This window comes from Salvelinus sp. IW2-2015, linkage group LG4q.1:29 (genome assembly GCF_002910315.2).
Source record: "Salvelinus sp. IW2-2015 linkage group LG4q.1:29, ASM291031v2, whole genome shotgun sequence".
NCBI classification, from domain to species: Eukaryota; Metazoa; Chordata; class Actinopteri; order Salmoniformes; family Salmonidae; genus Salvelinus; species Salvelinus sp. IW2-2015.
This window is the reverse complement of record NC_036842.1, coordinates 22402495-22422722: the sequence shown is the minus strand read 5'-3', so window position 1 is coordinate 22422722 and position 20228 is coordinate 22402495. Positions and strand designations below refer to the sequence as shown.

The following is a 20228-nucleotide window of genomic DNA, read 5'->3' as shown; positions in this document are numbered from 1 at the left end:
GCCTAGCTACCACAGATGAAAGGGAAGACCTACTGAAGGGATCACCTTCAATCCGTGCTATTACACTTTATATCCTCTGGATGGCAGCAGTGATCTTTACTTCACCATTTGCAGACCTTATCAAACGTGAAAAAGGACTATTTAAATTTGATAACAACAATAACAAACACTCACGTGTTAGGAGAACGAAGAAATGGCAAATCTGCGTGCTTTTCCAGACTTGAAGGCAGAGGGTTTGTTTGAATAGTGTCATTACAGGTTTGCAAAGTGTGCCTAGTTAGACATAGCTTTCTCACAATTTGAACTTGACAGCATCTGTAGCTTCTGTTGTAGGTAACTAGCTAGCTAGCTATGGCTATTGGCCGCGGACAACTTTTCCGCAGTTTCAGAGAGGGTTTGTTGAAGAATGCCCCGCTAACAGAGGGTCGAGGACCGACAGGCAAAGAGAATAGCAGACTCTGCGAGAAAATGACTGGATTTTCCCCGGCCACTCAAAGGTATGAGTTGTGGGATGTCATCAACTCCTGTTGCATAGTGTGCACAAACCAATAAGCTGGTTTGTAGCTGACTAACTTCAGCTAGCCACTGACTTTTGTTGACTGCAAAATTGTGTTGCATCTCTGTCTTTCTCTATGCTCGACTACAAGTGTGGAACCACCAACACTGCCACAAAAGAAGAAGAGGAAAAAGAAGGCGGCAAAGGCTACTGTACCCTGTCAGCCAGTTGGACCACTGCCAAGGGTACCTACAAAGTCTACTGGACATGCTGGCAAGCCAGCTGAGTGCACACCGAATCACATAGAGAGGTAAAAGTGGGTTGCTGTGGAACCCACTTGACACTGATAAAGGGGTGGCATATGTTATTGGTTCTATGCCCTGCAATCTGAAGACTCGATTGTGTTTGCACTAGATGGGAAAGATCAAGCATTCCAATAAACGTTTTAATCATGTCTAATTGGTGTTTTATTAGGATGCCACCGGAGATCCTTCTGAAGATCCTGTCGTACCTGGATGCCCTCTCTCTCTTCTCCATCGGCTTCATCAACAAGCGATTCTATGAGATGGCCCACAACAAGTAAGGAGTGAAGTACTGGTCACATTGTAGGCTACACTTCCTCCCTACAGTCTTACAGACTGGTTTTACGTGATCAATTTTGACCCACAGTATTTTCTTGCAGTGGAATGTGGCACAAGATGTATTCTGCAGAGTATGGACACAGTAAGAAGTGGAGGCCCAAGCGTTTGGACGAGGTTCAGTGCAATTCATATTTCATAACACTCCTTTTTACTTATCACACCAGGGACATTTTTTTATGAGCATTATGTGCTTGTATGCACAGTACTTTTTGTATTAAGATTAATATTATTGTGTTTTCCTCCACCAGGTGCTGGATAAGCTGAGTGCGGTGGTGGTCCAGGAGAGACCAGAGGGCTATTGGAGAAGACTGTACTTCAGGACCATGGCTGGCTTCAATGAGACCAAGTGGAGGAAGGAGTTGAGAGACATCAACCCTTTCACAGGCTTGCCCAGTCAGACTGAAAGAATCGTCAGGTTAAACAGTTTCTGCAGTTAGTGCTAAAGTTGTACTGCCTCTGTTGTTCAGGCCCATGTATAAAACATGCCATTTATAAGGCACACACATACAGAGTCTCCAATGCTACTGTAATATTGTCAGAACCTAGTCACTGGGCCAGAGTCAATTAAATTGTCCGCAACTATGTTTACATAGTTACTTTAATGCATTTTGTTCTCCTCTCCCCTGCCTCAGGAGCCAGCGTGTGACCTGGGAAATCACAGTGTCTGACAAGTGGGGGTTGGAGGGGACGTTTGAGCAGAGCCGTGCCTACTTCTCTGACTCGTCCGTGACGGTTTGCTGGAGCAGCGGGCGCTGGCCCTCCTTCCACCAGCTCTCTACCTTACAGCTAGATGGTGTCAAAAGACAAGCTCTCAGCTCCCCTAACATCAATAAGTGAGTGTCTCTCTTTCTCTTTTGTCTCTTCTTGCCTCTGAGTGAAATGCCTGCTCCCCTCTGCTCCCCTCAGGCCTGGCTGGCGGTCTCTGATGGCTAAGTTTGACAGGGACACCATCTCTAAGAGTGGCCAGGTCATCGGTAGAGACCAACTAGTCACCCTGGTACTCTTTTCGCCTAGCATCGTCATTGGCGTCTGGAGGGTATGTCATCTAAATCACATCATTAGAAAATTGATGGGCTAACCCACAGTGTGCTGATGATTTGTTTCAGTTTGTTTCCTGATAAAAAGTGTATAATATTTGGGATTTCCCTGTGTCATTCCACAGGGCCGGTGGTCCATTGCCTTTGTGATGGCCAGCTTCCACTACCACAGGCTGGTGGAGAGGAGTCTCCTGGGCACCTCGATGTGGTATGCAGCGCCCCTGACTCCGGAATAGGCTAGGATTGAACAAATTGGCTTGACTGGATTCAGTTTTTTATATTTCAGCAGAAAAGGATGTTGCATTCAATTAAAAAACTAAATCATTCAGTCATTCATTTTCTCTCTCTCTCTCTCTCTCATTCCCAGCCCCTATTCCATGCCAGAGAACAAGCCTCCTTTCGACGACGCGGACCCTGACTCCGGCCTCCATGGTTACACGCTCCGCATTATACTACACAACACTGTGACCCAGATCATGGCCGGCCACTTCTCTCAACTCTACTGTAGCAAAAGTAATGAAACCAGTACCCAGGAGGTTTCTCTTTCAGAACCATGTTGGGCCACTGTACGATACAGCAGTCTGGAGTTGACTTTGGTTGTGTGTTGTGGTTGTCCAGGTCAGGTCCATGGTGGTTTCATCCAGCTGAATGTCATCAACAGGGGAAGCCTGTCCCAGCACACCCCTCTCTCTGGCAGGATCAGCCTGCCCTGGAAGTGTGAGGCTCTAGAGGGCACCGTGGAGGTACTGTAGGGGAACACTGACTCCGACTGGTTTAGGTTACACTTTACTGGAACCACCAGGGCTACATGATGGGGTCATTGTAATAACAGAACAGCTGACATATAGACTTTGGCGCTCCCTCTCTCTCTCTGTCTATTTACCTCTCTATTTCTCTCTCTCGCTAGCTTTCCATTCAATTGGCGACAGATTTTCATGCGAATATTGTAAAATCTGCATAAAGAAAATATGTGCATTTTCCCACCAGTGCTGTTTCCACCAAACTGACTTGTTGTGGATGAAAATGAGTGTGTGATGATGTAGTGCAGACCAAAAAAAATTGTCAAACTGTTGGTTAAATAATAAATGTGCCTACTCTGGTCTTGGCACGTGCACTCTAGCCAACAGATCACAGATACAGACCGTGTAGGCACAGCCTACCCATCATGTCGAACAAACAAATTATCTGTCTGCATTTATAAAATTGTATCGAAACTTCCTGTTTCCATCACAGCTGTTTTTTGTCTTTGCATTGTCGGAAAGGGCCCGTAAGTAAGCGTTTCACTGTTAGGCTACACCTGTTGTTTAGGACGCATGTGACAAATAAAAATGGATTTGATTTGGAAACATGGTTTATGTCTCTCTCTACTTCTATTTCTCTCTCTGTCTCTGTCTGTGTAGAACTGCTGCATGATGAGCCTGACCCTGATGGATGAGTACCAGAACCCCTTCTGGTGTGTCAGCACACCCGTATCTATGGCACTGAATAGTAAGGAGCCCTCCAACGACTACGAGGGTCAGCACTTCCTGATCAAGTACCAGGATGCAGAAGGCAAGGTAAACCAACCCCACATGACTCACACGTCAGGATAGATTACTTTTTGGTTGGTTTATTTGACAAGGACCATGTCATTGGAAACATTGTAACTGTACTGTATATATTTACATTTTACATTATCACCCATAACTTTTAATGTAAGTAAATGATCACATATGGGGAGCAGCAACCAGTGAGTGGACATCTGATTTTTTTTCTTTACAATAACAGTAATGTATGAATTCTTTATTATTGTAGGTGAGGATGGACCTTGTGTGGCTGGAAGAGCAAAGACAGTACTTCCTCATCAACCTGGTAGTCTTCATCGCCACGGCCAAAGTCAACAAGCACTTTGGGAGAGCCTACTGACGCTGCATGTAGAGGTGGCACTGTACTACAAGCCTCTATCCTAAGGCCTTCATAATGATGACAAAGTGGTGACATAAACAGTCATGACAGCTGACAACTGTTTATGACATCTGTTATGTTGTTGTTATGCAGTATAATATAGGCCTTATGATAGAAGCTTGAAGTAAAGTGTTGAGCCTGTATACAGTATGTCAATTGATGACGTGGTTTAGTTGTGTTTTGTTTGAAGTAGTTCAAGTTTGAGGGTTTGCCCCGGCCAGTTTTCATTATTTCTGTATATTTATATAGTTTTATGCATTGTTTTGTGAATCATTAGTACACATTGGTAAAATGTAATCCTACTTTTTTGAAGTATGTCTCGCCATATTATAAAGAGCATACTACATGTGAAATGTGTTAACAGAGTTCAACTATTTTGGGTTTGTAAACTTTCTGTTACAGATGGACAATCTGATTCCAGATAAATATTCTGATTTATATATTTCGGTGGTATTTTTTACTCCGCCATAGTGCAAGCTAAGTGAAACTGGAGGGATCAGCCTGTGTTCTACTGTATTACGCTTTACATTCTCAGGATGGCAGCAGTGATCTTTATCCCCAATAGCACTATTTTCAGTCCCAGCAAAACGCAAGTGCTCCCTCACAGCTCTGGCCACGATTGCTTTTTTTTTTTCTAAGCCGAGCGAAGACTTATTGTGTATATTGCCTCACTGTTAGAACCTAATCAGGACAACTGCTGATGCCAACTGTCAAAGCATCAATATAATTATTTCTACATACTGACTCCAAATGGCAAAAACATATCCAAGCCATCATTTATACAAATATTGTTCAATACAGTAGCTAGTTACAGTAAAGAGTTATTGATTGAGTGGAAAGAACTGCTGCGATTCACTGCTTTGGTTCATTGAGTCAATGCTTCAGTATTTGGCACAGGAGCCCTGTGTATGTTCTGAACCAGAAAACGAAAGAGAGAAAAAGTGAGAGAGTGGAGATTACACTCATACATCACAGCATCCTGGTCCCACCCCGCCGCCTTCTCCGGATCCTGAGTGAGTTGTAACGCTCCCTAGGGCCCTGGGGCCATCGGATGTTTAAAATTCTCAACAACTGACCTCTCTAAGCATCTGTCTTCGGGTGGCCTTTTCAGATAATTATATTTCACAGGTCCTAATAGTGCTGACCCCTCAACAGACAGCAGAGATCACTACAAAAGATAAAGATTATACAGATCAGGTAGATGTGTTTAAATCCCTCACAGTTCTTTTGACTGCTTACTTTTGTCTTGAGAATGTGTTCCTGTTTAAAGAAGCTTTACCGACATAGGTAGTAGCCAGTTTATTAGGTATACCCATCTAGTACCCGGTCACACTCCCCTTTGCCTCCAGAACACATTGAATTCTTCAGGGCATTGAAACGTTCCTCAATTGCTATCAAGGGATCTAACATGTGCCAGGACAACTTTCCCCACACCATTACACCACTGCCACCAGCCTGTACCATAGACACCAGGCACGTTTGGGCCATGGACCCATGCTGCTTACGCCAAATCCTGACTCTGCCATCAGCTTGACGCAATAGGAACCGGGATTCATCGGACCAGACAATGTTTTTCCACTCCATTTTTGTGATGGGTGGTGTACCTAATAAACTGGCTCTTGAGTATATACCGTGTGTTTGCGTTTGTGTGTGTTCGTATGTGTGTTAGAGTCCTGAGTTGATGCCATTACAAGTGATGCTATAAAAAAAGCACATATCCCTAAGTCAGCACAGGTGAGAAATAGTCAAATAAAAAATTGAGATCACATGGAATACCAATACCCTTTTACATTTCAACCCTGCAGGATGTAGCAAGAGTCAGGACTGTGGCCTCCCCTTCATTAGTCTGTGAGAGCAGATACCGGTTGGAGGACAGGTACTCTAGCGGTTAAGAGTTTTGGGCCAGTACCCAAAAGGTTGCTGGTTCGAATCCCTGAGCTGACTAGGTAAAAAATATGTTGATGTGCCCTTGAGCAATGCACGTAAACCTAATTGCTCCTGTAAGTCGCTCTGGATAAGACCGTCTGCTAAATGACTAAAATGTAAATGTAAAAAATTCCACTTGGCCTGTAACTCATCCCAGTCTCCTGCGGAGTGATGTGTATGGTGGCCATGCTCTAAGAGCCACTTTCGTTTGTCATCCTGTGATGAGGCTCAGCCTGGCACCAGCCATTCATCTTTGTCTGTCCTGTTCACAGTGGGCTAGCCACGGGGCAATGCCTCCCATCACTGCGGCTCTGGAGAGCTCCCAGAGCTACCTCACAAACTCTGGACCATATTCTTGAGCTGCCTATAAGCACTGACTGCTGGACATAACCTGCAGTATTGTCAGTCAGTCCATATAGGCAGCTCAAGAGTATGATCCAGCTTTCTCTAGAGGTTGTGTGGAGGCCATGATAACAACAATGTACAGGGCTTCAGAAATGTTTTCATGGTTCTTACTGTCTTAAAAACTTGTATGAGCTAATGATAAGTCATGAGATTTCCTATAGCCTACATCACTGTACCGGGCATATCTGATTTACACTAATCTCTCAACTCAGATTTGATGGATACAGTGAAGTCCATCTCATCATTCAACTAATGGAGAGTAGTAGAGAGGTTGAAGACAGATTAATACCATAGAGAATGATATTTGTCTCTAGAGGACAAAAGGCTGTTTTAGCATGGGCAGCGCCATTGAGGGCTTCCACCATGCTTCCTCCATTTTAGAGTAGTCATAGTAGTCAACTGGGTGGGGATTCCTATGGGTGATAGCCTCAATGGCTCTGCCCATGCTGTCACAGATGCTACAATGGCACAGGTATAAAGATGAGTCCTCTATCTAGCTCTATGATTAAGACACACCTGCACAGTGGCTTTTAATGTCAATCTCAGAATAGGATTAGTGTCAGCAAAGGTTAACAGAGCCACCAATCATCCAGTGACCTGGGTCCTTACAGATCATTCATGGATGTTCTTTTCATGTTTCACCTAGATTGGAATTATCAGGAAAAGGATCCAAAATCTTTTTGAGCGAGGGGAAATCGTAGGGTTAATGCGAGGCCATACTTCCTGAACCATTGATTATTAAAGTGTTCATTTTAGGACCGAAGAGAAAATAATCTATTCTAATTTCAGAGCAAGAACAGAGGGGAGAATTGGGGGAGCACACACAGTGAGTAACAACCCCAAACAGATCATTTGCAGTTTTTTCCCACAGGATAACATATTTTTTCAGCCTCTCTTTCATCCCCACTAAGCTCCTCCTACCAATCACCTTATTAGGGACTCATACTTCTCTGCTGATTAGTCTGAATAGCTGGACATCCATCCAGCTTCCTGTCGGTAATTAGGGTTGAACATGGTTGATCCATTTTAGATGACCATTCAACCTTTCAGCCACCTATACTGTTTAGCTAGTTTATCCAGGCCAACAGCACCAGTGACCAGACCACCACTCAACAGGGTTCCTTCCATTAATAGCAGCCGTAAGAGCATGTTTGCATGTCTTGAATGGCACAGCTAAGACCTGGAACCATTCCCAGATGGCTACCACCGCCAACATGCACGTTGCTGAAGCTTTAATAAGGGTAGAGAGACAAAACTCCCTCCTAACACTGCATCACAAAATAATGCTCCTAATTTAAATTCACCAGGCCTAGTTTGGCTTGTGGTAAAAGGTATTTTAACAATGTTAAACATATACACACTATGGTCCAGGATGGATTACACATGAAACAATTGGGCTACATAGGTTCCCCTTCTTTATAGCTGTCCACAGGCACTTTCATTTCTCTAAGACACATATTTATTTTAATCCGCTGGCACTGTCAGGGATGGGATGTTTATTTGGAAATGAGTCTGTCCCTGCATAAAGCTGCTACCTTTGCACCCATGTCACCTACCATTTAAAAGCAGGTTGCGCTGAATCAGGACAGCATCAGCTTGGCAGCCATGTTCCATTTATTTCAGTCATTAATGAGTGTTGACACAGGTGTAGTTGCACAGACAAACAACCAAGTGACCATCAAACCACAGGACACTGGGAGTCTGGGACACCCTCTGCCACTCACTTCAAACAGAGAGGGAGTCACAGAGATGAGAGGAGGACAGGACAAGCCTGACAATAATATTGGCTCATTAAACATTGCAGGTTTACTGCAAAGTTGATGTTGTCTCAGCCAGCCAGGCATTCAGCTACAGTCTTGGTGTGGATCCAGAGATGACACAGCGTCGATGAGCCGTATCCTCACCTCCGTTCTGTCCTAAAAATGCCCATCTCGTCATCTCTCCACTGCCCCTGCAGGGTGCCATCATGGGAGGCTGCATGGCATTTCAATTAATATCTTACACGCAATGATGTTCAGTGTACCACATCAAGTGAGGGCCTGACATTTTTTTAACAAGACTGGGTTAAGATTAAATGCAGTATAGACATATTTTAGGCCATTTGTATAATATTTGAGACGTGCTTGCTTAGGCAAAAAGGAGTACATAATAATAATAGTTTGGTGGGTGCTTATATTTGTCCTAATTAACAGATGCACAAGTGTGTATTATACTCATGAGTCAATTGGAAATGTATTTTTGGCATATCTCAACATCCCATCCCAAGATTCAGCCTTTATCAATGGCGATCCTGGAGCAATTAGGCTTAAGTCAATCAAATTTACAGTACCAGTCAAAAGATTGGACACACCTACTCATTCAAGGGTTTTTCTTTATTTTTACTATTTTCTAAATTGTAGAATAATAGTGAAGACATCAAATGATGAAATAACACATATGGAATCATGTAGTAACCAAAAAAGTGTTAAACAAATCAAAATATATTTAAGATTTTAGATTCTTCAAAGTAGCCACCCTTTGCATTGATGACAGCTTTGCACACTCTTGGTATTCTCTCAACCACCTTCACCTGTAATGCTTTTCCACCAGTTATGAAGGAGTTCCCACATATGCTGAGCACTTGTTGGCTGCTTTTCCTTCACTCTGCGGTCCAACTCATCCCAAACCATCTTAATTGGGTTGAGGTCGGGTGATTGTGGAGGCCAGGTCATCTGATAAAGCACTCCATCACTCTCCTTCTTGGTCAAATAGTCCTTACACAGCCTGGAGGTGTGTTGGGTCATTGTCCTGTTGAAAAACAAATGATAGTCCCACTAAACGCAAACCAGATGGGATGGCGTATCGCTGCAAAATGCTGGTTAAGTGTGCCTTGAATTCTAAATAAATCACCAACAGTGTCACCAGCAAAGCACCCCCAAACCATCACAGTCTCCTCTATGCTTCACGGTGGGACCCACACATGCGGAGATCATCCGTTCACCAGCTCTGCGTCTCACAAAGATACTGTGGTTGGAACCAAAAATCTCAAATTTGGACTCATCAGACCAAAAGACAGATTTCCACCAGTCTAATGTCCATTGCTCATGTTTCTTGGCCCCACAAGTCTCTTCTTATTATTGGTGTCCTTTAGTAGTGGTTTCTTTGCAGAAATTCAACCATGAAGGCCGGATTCACACAGTCTCCTCTGAACAGTTGTTGTTGAGATGTGTCTGTTACTTGAACTCTGTGAAGCATGTATCTTCTGTATACTACCCCTACCAAGTAACAACACAACTGATTGGCTCAAACTCATTAAGAAGGAAAGAAATTCCACAAATTAACTTTTAACAAGGCAGACCTGTTAATTGAAATGCATTCCAGGTGACTACCCCATGAAGCTGGTTGAGAGAATGCGAAGAGTGTGCAAAGCTGTCATCAAGGCAAAGGGTGGCTAGATTCCAAATATAACTGTGGCGTACAGTAGGTCAGCCACCAGGGGGAGACTCGTCGAGGCCTGGTGACAGACGGAGTATACATCACGAGGTGATGGCTCCACCTGCTGAACATGCCAGGTCTCGACGGGCGCTCCGCCCAGGACTAATTGGGGCTGATTGGGGAGTTGGTGAGTAATCAAGGGCTGATTGCTCACCAGCTGTACAAGCCCCATAAAGCTGCCAGAAGGGCAGCACACAGAGGAGGACTGGGGGAAGTAAGGTGACTTCCGTGTAGTTGGAGACGGTGCCCTCCGTGTAGTTGGAGACGGTGCCCGAGCTAAGACGTTTGAGTTTGTGTGCCCGACAGGATACAGCAAGACCCGGAGCCCAGAAGACGGTATCCCGGAGAGGGTCTCATGGTGAAGACCTATCCTTTTCTTTTGATTTATTATTTAATAAACACCCTTGAAACCGAGCTAATCATACTCTGTCTGTGTCTGATCTGTGTAAACGTCTTGACCAAACCCCCTGGTCTGCCACAAGAACATATATTTTGATTTGTTTAATACCTTTTTGATTACTATATGATTCCATATGTGTTATTTCATATTGTTGATGTCTTCACTATTATTCTACAATGTAGAAAATAGTAAAAATAAAGAAAAACCCTGGTGTAGGTGTGTCCACACTTTTGACTGGTACTTCATGTCGTGCACCCGAGAGTCAAATGTCGATAGGAATGGATTTGGTGAAAAGCAGGAAGTTTGGGTAGCCATTTAATAAACTGTTCAGCAGTCTAATGGCTTTGTGGTAGAAGCTGTTCAGGAGCCTTTTGGTCCCAGACTTGGTTCTCCGGTACCGTTTGCCATGTGGTAGCAGAGGGAATAGACTATGACTTGTGTGGTTGGAGTCTTTGACAATTTTAGGTGTCCGGCCCACACTACCCACTGTAAGATCTTGCGTTCGGATTCAGAGCTGTTGCCATACCAAGCAGTGATGCAGCCAGTCAAAATGCTCTCAATGGTGCAGCTGTAGAACTTTTTGAGGATCTGAGGGCCCATGCGAAATTGGCGTGCCCTCTTCACAACTGTGTTGGTGTATTTGGACCATGAAAGGTCATTAGTGATGTGGACACCAAGGAACGTGAAGCTCTCGACTGTCTCCACTACAGCCTTCGTTTCCTCTAGTCCACGATCAGTTCCTTTGTCTTACTGACATCGAGTGAAAGGTTTTTGGTGCTGGATCCACACTGTCAGGTGCCTGACCTCCTCCCTGTAGGCCGTCTCATCATTGTCGGTGATCAGGCCTACCACTGTTGTGTCGTCAGCAAACTTAATGATGGTGTCGGAGTCGTGTTTTGCCATGCAGTCGTGGGTGACCAGGGAATACAGGAGGGGACTAAGTACACACCCCGGAGGGTCCCCAGTGTTAAGGATCAGCGTGGTAGACGTGTTGTTGCCTACTCTTACCACCTGGGGGCGGCCCGTCAGGAAGTCCAGGATCCAGTTGCAGAGGGAGGTGTTTAGTCCCAGAGTTCTTAGCTTAGTGATGAGCTTCGTGGGCACTATGGTGTTGAACGCTGAGCTGTAGTCAATGAACAGCATTCTCACATAGGTGTTCCTTTTGTCCAGGTGAGAAAGGTCAGTGTGGAGTGCGATTGAAATTGTGTCACCTGTGGATCTGTTGGGGCGGTATGCGAATTGGAGTGGGTCTAGGGTGTCCGGGAGGTTGCTGTGAGCCATGACCAGCCTTTCAAAGCACTTCATGGCTACCGATGTGAGTGCCACGGGGTAGTAATCATTTAGGCAGGTTACCTTTGCTTCCTTGGGCACAGGGACTATGGTGGTCTGCTTGAAACATGTAGGTATTACAAACTCGGTCAGGGAGAGGTTGAAAATGTCAGTGAAGACACTTGACAGCTGGTCCGCGAATGCTTTGAGTACACGTCCTGGTAATATGTCTGGCCCAGCTGCTTTGTGAATGTTGCCCTGTTTAAAGGTTTTGTTCACATTGGCTACCGAGAGCGTTATCACACAGTCATGCAGAACAGCTGGTGCTCTCGTGCATGCTTCAGTGTTGCTTGCCTCGAAGCGAGCATAAAAGGCAATAGGCTCATCTGGTAGGCTCGCGTCACTAGTGTCATGACGTGCCCCTTTCTGGATATAGATCGTGGCATCCCCCTCTCTCTCTCTCTCTTACACCCAGGTTATGTTATCTCAGGTCGTAAATTCCTGGAGGAGACTCTCTCCCCCTGGCCATGCAGAAAGAGACAGATAGAGAGAATAAAGGATTTCACATGGCAAACTCCTAAATCCCCAAAATGAGGATTTGATACAAAAGGTCCACTTGTGAGAAGGTGGGAATGGTCAGTGGACAACGTACTTTGGTGCGAGAAGTGCAAATCAATCCCAGAACAAGAGCAAAGGACCGTGTGAAGATGCTGGAGGAAACGAGTACAAAACTATCTATATCCACAGTAAAACAAATCCTATATCGACATAGCCTGAAAGACTGCTCAGCAAGGAAGAAGCCACTACTCCAAAACCGCCATAAAAAAGCCAGACTACGGTTTTCAACTGCACATGGGGACAAAGATCGTAGTTTTTGGAGAAATGTCCTCTGGTCTGGTGAAACAAAAATATAACTGTTTGGCCATAATGACCATCATTATGTTTGGAGGAAAAAGGGGGAGGCTTGCAAGCCGAAGAACACCATCCCAACCGTGAAGAACAGGGGTGGCAGCATCATGTTGCGGGAGGTGCTTTGCTGCAGGAGGGACTGGTGCACTTCACAAAATAGATGGCATCATGAGGAGGGAAATGATGTGGATATATTGAAGCAACATCTCAAGACATCAGTCAGGATGTTAAAGCTTGGTCGCAAATAGGTCTTCCAAATGGACAATGACCCGAAGCAGACTTCCAAAGTTGTGGCAAAATGGCTTAAGGACAACAAAGTCAAGGTATTGGAGTGGCCATCACAAAGCCCTGACCTCAATCCCATAGAAAATGTGTGGGCAGAACTGAAAAAGCGTGTGTGCGCAAGGAGGCCTACACACCTGACTCAATTACACCAGCTCTGTCAGGAGGAATGGGCCAGAATTCACCCAACTTTTTGTGGGAAGCTTGTGGAAGGCTACCTGAAACATTTGACCCAGTTAAACAGTTTAAAGGCAGTATTACCAAATACTAACTGGGTGTATGTAAACTTCTGACCCACTGGGAATGTGCTGAAAGAAATAAAAGCTGAAATAAATCATTCTCTCTACTATTATTCTGACATTTCACATTCTTAAAATAAAGTGGTGATCCTAACTGACCTAATAAAGGGCATTTTTACGATGACTAAATGTCAGGAATTGTGAAAAACTGAGTTTTAAAGTATTTGGCTAAGGTGTATGTAAACTTCTGACTTCAACTGTAACTATATCTCTGAATATGTACATTTCTCAATTATGGGGTTTGCATCTAGTTCTTGTATAAAATTAATGAGTAAAGATGAAACTATTTGTGAATAGATGATGTTGATGTTAAACCTTTAATGAAAGAGAATTGTATTCCCTTTAAAGTTTAACCAAGTCATTGGCCCGCCCCCGTGAGCACATACATGATCAGGCGTCATGGAACATCCCTTTTCTACTGTTACGAATAAAACCACGCATACCTCGGTCAGCTGAGGGGGCAAAGGTTTAAGTTTAGACTAAGCAAACCCTCAGCGTGAGCTGTGATTGCGAATAGTTATTGAATTCCTAACCATACCACGTGGAGCATTGGCTACACGGCTGGAAATGGTTAAACTCTGAAACTATCGATCCCTACAGAATAAGAGCAAATCTTAGATACTAATTACTAGTCTGCAGCTAGAAATGATGTCAACCTGGGATGCGAAGACCGACAACCACCGAAACATCTATCTATGAGAACATTTCTGAATGGTACTCTGAAGTATCCATTTTAACCACAAAAGACTTGATCTTCAGGGAAGCAGAGAGAGAGAGAGAGAGAGAGAGAGACTCGGATGAACTCTCCAACAGAAGGACTGACAATTCCAACAGAGATCACGACGACACTATATAAATATAAATATATAAATATATATTGATTGCAATTTTTCCCGAACGAGTGAGCGTTCATGTGCAAAGGATTAGCATTTCAATGAATATAATTATCAACTGTGTAGTGACTCCTTCTGTTCTTTCCCACCTTTTCAGTCTACACCCACTTCCCTTTGTCCACCAAGCCGTCATATTGGCCTAGCCCACTAGGGAACCTCTCCTATCATTTCCTTGTAACCATATCTACTGTTTGTGTGTTTATGCATTTCTGTGATTATTTAGTTAGTTAGTAAATAAATGATTAAGACAATTGGTGTATGAATGATTCATAGTAAAGGCTGGGTTCATGCAGATAACCAACAATTTACAACGTTTGGAATGAGACTAACGTGAGGTAAAGAATAATTAATTAATTAGAAGACTAATTGAACAGATATTAAAAATATCTGAAGAGTTATATTAGGAAAATTATAACTTTGTAATCTGAAGATTTTACTTTGTGCCCTGACTTCCTAGTTAATTACATTTACATGATTAGTTAAATCACATAATAATAATGAAAGATTTCATTCATTGATTTCATAAAATAACAGTCTTCACTTTAATGATGCCAAAGACACGACACTGGGCAGCTCACGTCTGGGTTTCCCTTTGTAGTGCGTAAAAGTTTTCAAGCCCTGCCACATCCGACGAGCATCAGAGCCGGTGTAGTAGGATACAATCTTAATCCTGTATTGACGCTTTGCTTGTTTGATGGTTCGTCTGAGGGCATAGTGGATTTAAAATCAACCTGCTATAGAGCATTCTGGGAAATATGATAATAATGGGTGTGGTTGTGAGGGTTTTACTCTTCATAGAGTAAAGATGACACAATCACACTAACCTCTATTCACCAGCACTGGCCTGGATTCTTTTACACCACTGAGTGTTAATTTACCTATTTTTTACACAGAAAAGTTACACTGAAAAATCAACACTAGGTAACACAATTTGCTGGGTACAAATTTTCTCATATAGGTACAGTTTAAAACATTCTCACATCAAACTTTTTTTAATGTTAAAGGATTAAGTTTAAACACTGAGGTAAACACTAATGGTCAAGGCACTATTTTTAAAAAATGAGAAAAGAATACATCTTATTCAGATTCAGAACGGTTCTCTTTAGAATGCTTCTTGCCTTCCAAATAATCATCAAAGAACCCTTTCTTCCAAAAACGGTTCTTAGAATGAAAAATGTTCTAGGTAGAACCCTTTGCTCTACAAAGAACCCTCATCTTCCAAAAAGGGGTCTTCAGGTGAAAATGGTTATTGATAGAACCCTGTCTATCCATCTGCTAAGAACCCTTTTGAAACCCTTTTTTCTAAGAGTGTATACGCAATGCTCTCTGAAAAAAAGTGGGTATACGGTGTCTACCTTTATATAGCTCCCACTACACTACTGTTAATAGGCTACAAAAACAGAGTACAAAATAACAATAGACTAAAAATAGCATAGTTATTAGGTCAAATAAAATATATAGACATGTAGGCCTACAAAGTATTTCTAGGCCTTTTGTGAATTGTAGCCTATATACTAGTAGCGCAACATATTCCAAATGGGACAGCCTTTAATAAATCGTGGAGAAATCACTAGAGCCCATTGACCTCTCGTGCGTTTAATTTCCTCGCAGCCCTTTCCTCCACGGCGATTACGCACGAGAATCGTTAATCTGACGAAATATGGGCACAGCGCTCAACCTGATTTTTACTCATTCTATATGCAGTCCAGGACAGGATATAACATATCCGCAGTCTACTCAGTGACGTTTGCTATTAGTTGCGTACACAATAAACGGTGAATGTAAAAGAATACCACAACTTGGACCTTTGTTCTACAATTTGGCGATCCACAAGCGAAAGTGAATTTTACGCAGAAAAATTTGACGGAGGCAAGGTGCAGAAAGTAGCGTAATGTGGATACCCAAACTGGTGGACCTAAACAACACTTCAGTAAATATTTGGAACAGGAATTTACCGTTGCATCTGTTATTAACATAGAGTTATATATATTCATTACAGCTCTTTACTTTAAAAAACAATTAATTACCATAGATGTGTGTCAATTGAGAGCAGAAAGTCAGACGCTGATCTCTTGGTACGTTGTTAGAGCGCTCCTGTAGATAATCAGGACTGTCCAACTTGCCAAGATGCTATATTTGCCTCTCTTTTGGATGTTGCCAATTGTCACAGTATTAATTTTCAAACTTTTGACAGGTAAGGATCCACTTTGCTGTGATAGATGGTGATAATGAAATGGTTTGAGGTCAATGCTTTTTTCATTTAGTCCATTCTAACTTATTTTGATTCTCCCAATTGATCAACAGATAAAAAACACAGCTTGACAGTTGGAAACACATTTAAAGGAATATCTTATTTTATTACAGTAGGCCCATACATTGATGTAGACTAGAGGCATTCATTTATTGAATACATGCCCTTTCCTATTTACATTCTACATGAAAAAATATATCTAAACAAAATAAAACATGCTTTTCAGCTTGGGATGATCCCAAAAAGAGCATGAATGCTATAATTAGTTAATGCTTTAAGATACCATAGGCCTATGTTTGCTCGAAAGTATTCTGGTGCTACAAAAATGTCCATTAATTATAATTCACATAATAATGAACATTTCCTGTTGTTGCAGGATTCTATTCCTGCTGTAGCAAACTGGTCCAAAATAAGATCCTACACTAAAACCTTAGCATTTACATTTGAGTAATTTAGCAGATTGTAATCAATGTGCTTGAACCCCCTTGTGTGGACAGTACCACTCTTTCACCCAGCAGTCCAGCAATTATGGGGTGGTGCAGGTGCAGACATGATTTGTTCATTAGACATGTGTGTGTTTTGGGGGCAGTTTGGCCAAATTATGTGATGCTAGAGTGGAAATCATCACCAGAGAAAGAGGCTGGATGTCAGGAAACAGCCACTGTGTTTGTTTGGAGATAACCTGTCCTGCATTATAGAAGATGAGGCCAAGCTGTCTGTCTTCTGTTGATAACCATTTCAGACTGCTGTTTGGTGTGTGTCTGTGTGTGAGTGACTGTGCCTACTCAGCCCTCTACTTGTGCAGGTGTAGCCTGTAGAGAGATTAGAAAGTCAAGAAGCATTAATATTTGCTTTGTGCACAATTTCACCTTTTGACCCTCCACAAACCCGGTTTATCCTTGGAAATTAATATGTGATTTTAATTGACCCTCTCCGTGAGAGGTGAGAGGAAGGTCACATAGGTTGAGCCATGAAGGGCAGCGTTACCCTTCCATTTCCCCATTACTAATTGGCTAGCAATTGCTTACTCCCTTCTAACGAAATGCTAATCGTTTCTCATTAATATTCTGCATGGCTGATCAGTGTGATCAGTGGTACATGAGGGTGTTTGGCCTCCCTGTGGAACTGTATCATTATGTTCTTGTTGTCTAAAGCCAACTCATTGAGAACAGAACAACACATTCAGGTGTTTGAGGCTTGACTTGTGGAACGCCTTTTGACAAATTACTTCAAAGATGCACGACATGTCCAGATCAACCTTCAATTTCCGCCGTTGCACTTTAACGATGGCGGCCGTGTAGGCTTAGGAAGAGGAAGCTGCTGGGTCTGTCAGCGAAAGAAAGGTTAAGTGTCTGCCGGCTGCTAGTGCATACCAGAGTTCTGACACATTGTTTCTTGTACGGACAGGCAGTCATCCAACAGAGCCTCACAGTGCTGGTCGCTCGTTTATTCAGATACATGAAGAGATAGCTACAGTATCTTCTGGCATGGCAGAGGTGGGAGGGTTTCTATTGAGATATACACTGAGTATACAAAACATTAGGAATACCTTCCTAATTTTGCCCTCTTTTGCCCTCAGAACAGCCTCAATTTGTTGGGGCATGGATTCTATAAAGTGTCACACAGGGATGCTGGCCAATGTTGACTCCAATGCTTCCCACAGTTGTGTCATGTTGGCTGGATGTCCTTTGGGTGGTGGATCATTCTTTATGCACACAGGAAACTGAGCGTGAAAAACCCGCCAGTGTTGCAGTTCTTGACACAAACCGGTGCACTTGGCAACTTGTACCATACCCTGTTCATAGGCACTTAAATATTTGTTCTTGCCCATTCAGCCTCTGAATGGCATTCATACACAATATAATTGAACAGAATAGAATAGAATAAAACATTATTGTCCATCCAGGATGGCCACCTTACATTTAAAGGATCACATACATTCTCACATCACACACATTTAAACCAGTCAGTCCATCATACTGCATACACTAAAAACATAGAGGACATTGATACATTCACTCACAACTGACCGCTGCCCCAACTACACTTGATAGATAAAATTGACCAATACAATTTTTTTTAAACATAAAATAATTGATATTTTGTCTATCTGTGTTTTCATAATTTTCATAAAGAGTATGACATTGTTTCCGCACGTAGCATTGAATACAAGGGAAGCCAGAGAGCATTTGGCCTCCCCCCCAAAAAAACATGTATAAAATAATAGCCAATCAGCGTTGAGCTAAGCTGAGTTAGCTCAACTGTGAATGGTCTTGGCACACCAAAAGAAAGTGTCAAGGGAACCCAGTTTGGATTTGGCTTCCCCCCTATCACAGATAAATAAGTATTTGATAGAAACAACTTGAATTGTTGCATCTTGTTATGTTGTTGTCCTCTAGCTAGCTAAAATTGTCCCTTTCCTAAATAAGCCATGGATGGAGATATGGATTTGGACTTGTGGTTTTACTTAATTCTCCGTACTGGCCATTGGACTGAGAGGATGGAAGTTCAATATGTAACTATATGTAGAAGGCTAATATTAACTAGCTAACATTGCCCATGAAAGGCAGTTAGGCTAGCCTGCAAGCATTTTAGCCAGGTAGCCTAGGACGACAAAAAAGAAAAGCATGTACTGTATGACAGAGTCATAGACCATTTTGCCCCGTAGCACTCACTTCTGTCATCATGAAGTGCTTTGAGAGACTAGTCAAGGATCATATCACCTCCACTCTACCTGATACCCTAGACCCACTCCAATTTGCTTACCGCCCCAATAGGTCCACAGACGACCAATCGCCATCACACCGCACACTATCCTATCCCATCTGGATTAAGCTCGAGACCCTAGTCTCGACCCCGCCCTGTGCAACTGGGTCCTGGACTTTCTGACGGGATGCCCCCAGGTGGTGAGGGTAGGAAACATCTCCAACCCGCTGATCCTCAACACTGCGGCCCCACAAGGGTGCGTTCTCAGCCCTCTCCTGTACTCCCTGTTCACCTATGACTGCGTGGCCGTGCACGCCTCCAACTCAATCATCAAGTTTGCAGACGACACTACAATGGTAGTCTTTGCAGACGACACCAACAATGACGAGATGGCCTACAGGGTGGAGGGCCCTCGGAGTGTGGTGTCAGGAAAATAACCTCTCACTCAGCGTCAACAAAACAAAGGAGATGATCGTGGACTTCAGGAAACAGCAGAGGAAGCATCCCCCCATCCACATCAACGGGACAGTAGTGGAGAAGGTGGAAAGTTTTAAATTCCTCGGCGTACACATCACAGACAAACTGAAATGGTCCACCCACACAGACAGCACGCAGCTAAAAAATTTAGCTTGTCACCTAAAACATTCACAAACTTTTACAGATGCACAATGGAGAGCAATGGAGGGCTGTATCCACAATGGAGGGCTGTATCACCACCTGGTACGGATTTGGGGATGCTGTCACATATTTGTTCACATTCGTCTTTAAAATCGACAGTATCAAATCTTCCATTCAGATGATGATGATGGTGGTTGGACAACATTCAGATGATGATGACGACGATGGAGACAACATTCAGATGATGATGATGGTGGTTGGACAACATTCAGATGATGATGACGACGATGGAGACAACATTCAGATGATGATGACGACGATGGAGACAACATTCAGATGATGTTGACATGGGGGACAACATTCAGATGATGTTGACATGGGGGACAACATTCAGATGATGATGATGATGGTGGGACAACATTCAGATGATGATGATGACGGGAGGACAACATTCAGATGATGATGATGTGGACAACATTCAAATGATGTCAATGATGATGGGGGGACAACATTCAGATGATGATGTTGACATGGGGGACAACATTCAGATGATGATGATGTGGACAACATTCAGATGATGATGATGATGGGGGGACAACATTCAGATGATGATGACGGGGGGACAACAATCAGATGATGATGATGGGGGACAACATATATATAATGATGATGGGGGAC

General features: G+C 43.1%; 2 protein-coding genes across 2 annotated transcripts in view; both read left to right on the top strand.

The window, feature by feature from the left end:
• Nucleotides 1-145: 145 nt before the first annotated feature.
• Nucleotides 146-4471, top strand: LOC111961677 (F-box only protein 15-like). The gene is made up of 12 exons (XM_023984119.2): nucleotides 146-497; nucleotides 648-806; nucleotides 971-1075; nucleotides 1179-1251; nucleotides 1386-1552; nucleotides 1770-1970; nucleotides 2044-2173; nucleotides 2300-2382; nucleotides 2542-2687; nucleotides 2793-2917; nucleotides 3575-3730; nucleotides 3969-4471. Exons 1-12 carry the CDS (start codon nucleotides 352-354, stop codon nucleotides 4077-4079), a joined length of 1602 nt encoding a protein of 533 aa, XP_023839887.1. The 5' UTR covers nucleotides 146-351; the 3' UTR covers nucleotides 4080-4471.
• Nucleotides 4472-9974: 5503 nt separating this feature from the next.
• The window catches only part of LOC111960857 (transmembrane protein 132D-like), a 63937-nt gene continuing 53683 nt past the window's right edge, over nucleotides 9975-20228 (top strand). The window contains exons 1-2 of the mRNA XM_070439453.1: nucleotides 9975-10050; nucleotides 10182-10259. Coding sequence (XP_070295554.1) covers nucleotides 9975-10050; nucleotides 10182-10259 — 154 coding nt within the window. The remainder of the gene's footprint in view (nucleotides 10051-10181; nucleotides 10260-20228) is intronic.

Excerpts from the sequence above, each read along its gene's own strand:
- LOC111961677 (XM_023984119.2), top strand. The coding sequence starts at position 352 with ATGGCTATTGGCCGCGGACAACTTTTCCGCAGTTTCAGAGAGGGTTTG. Across the intron at positions 498-647 it reads TTTTCCCCGGCCACTCAAAG|TGTGGAACCACCAACACTGC; the intron begins GTATGAGTTGTG and ends CTCGACTACAAG. Across the intron at positions 3,731-3,968 it reads ACCAGGATGCAGAAGGCAAG|GTGAGGATGGACCTTGTGTG; the intron begins GTAAACCAACCC and ends TTATTATTGTAG.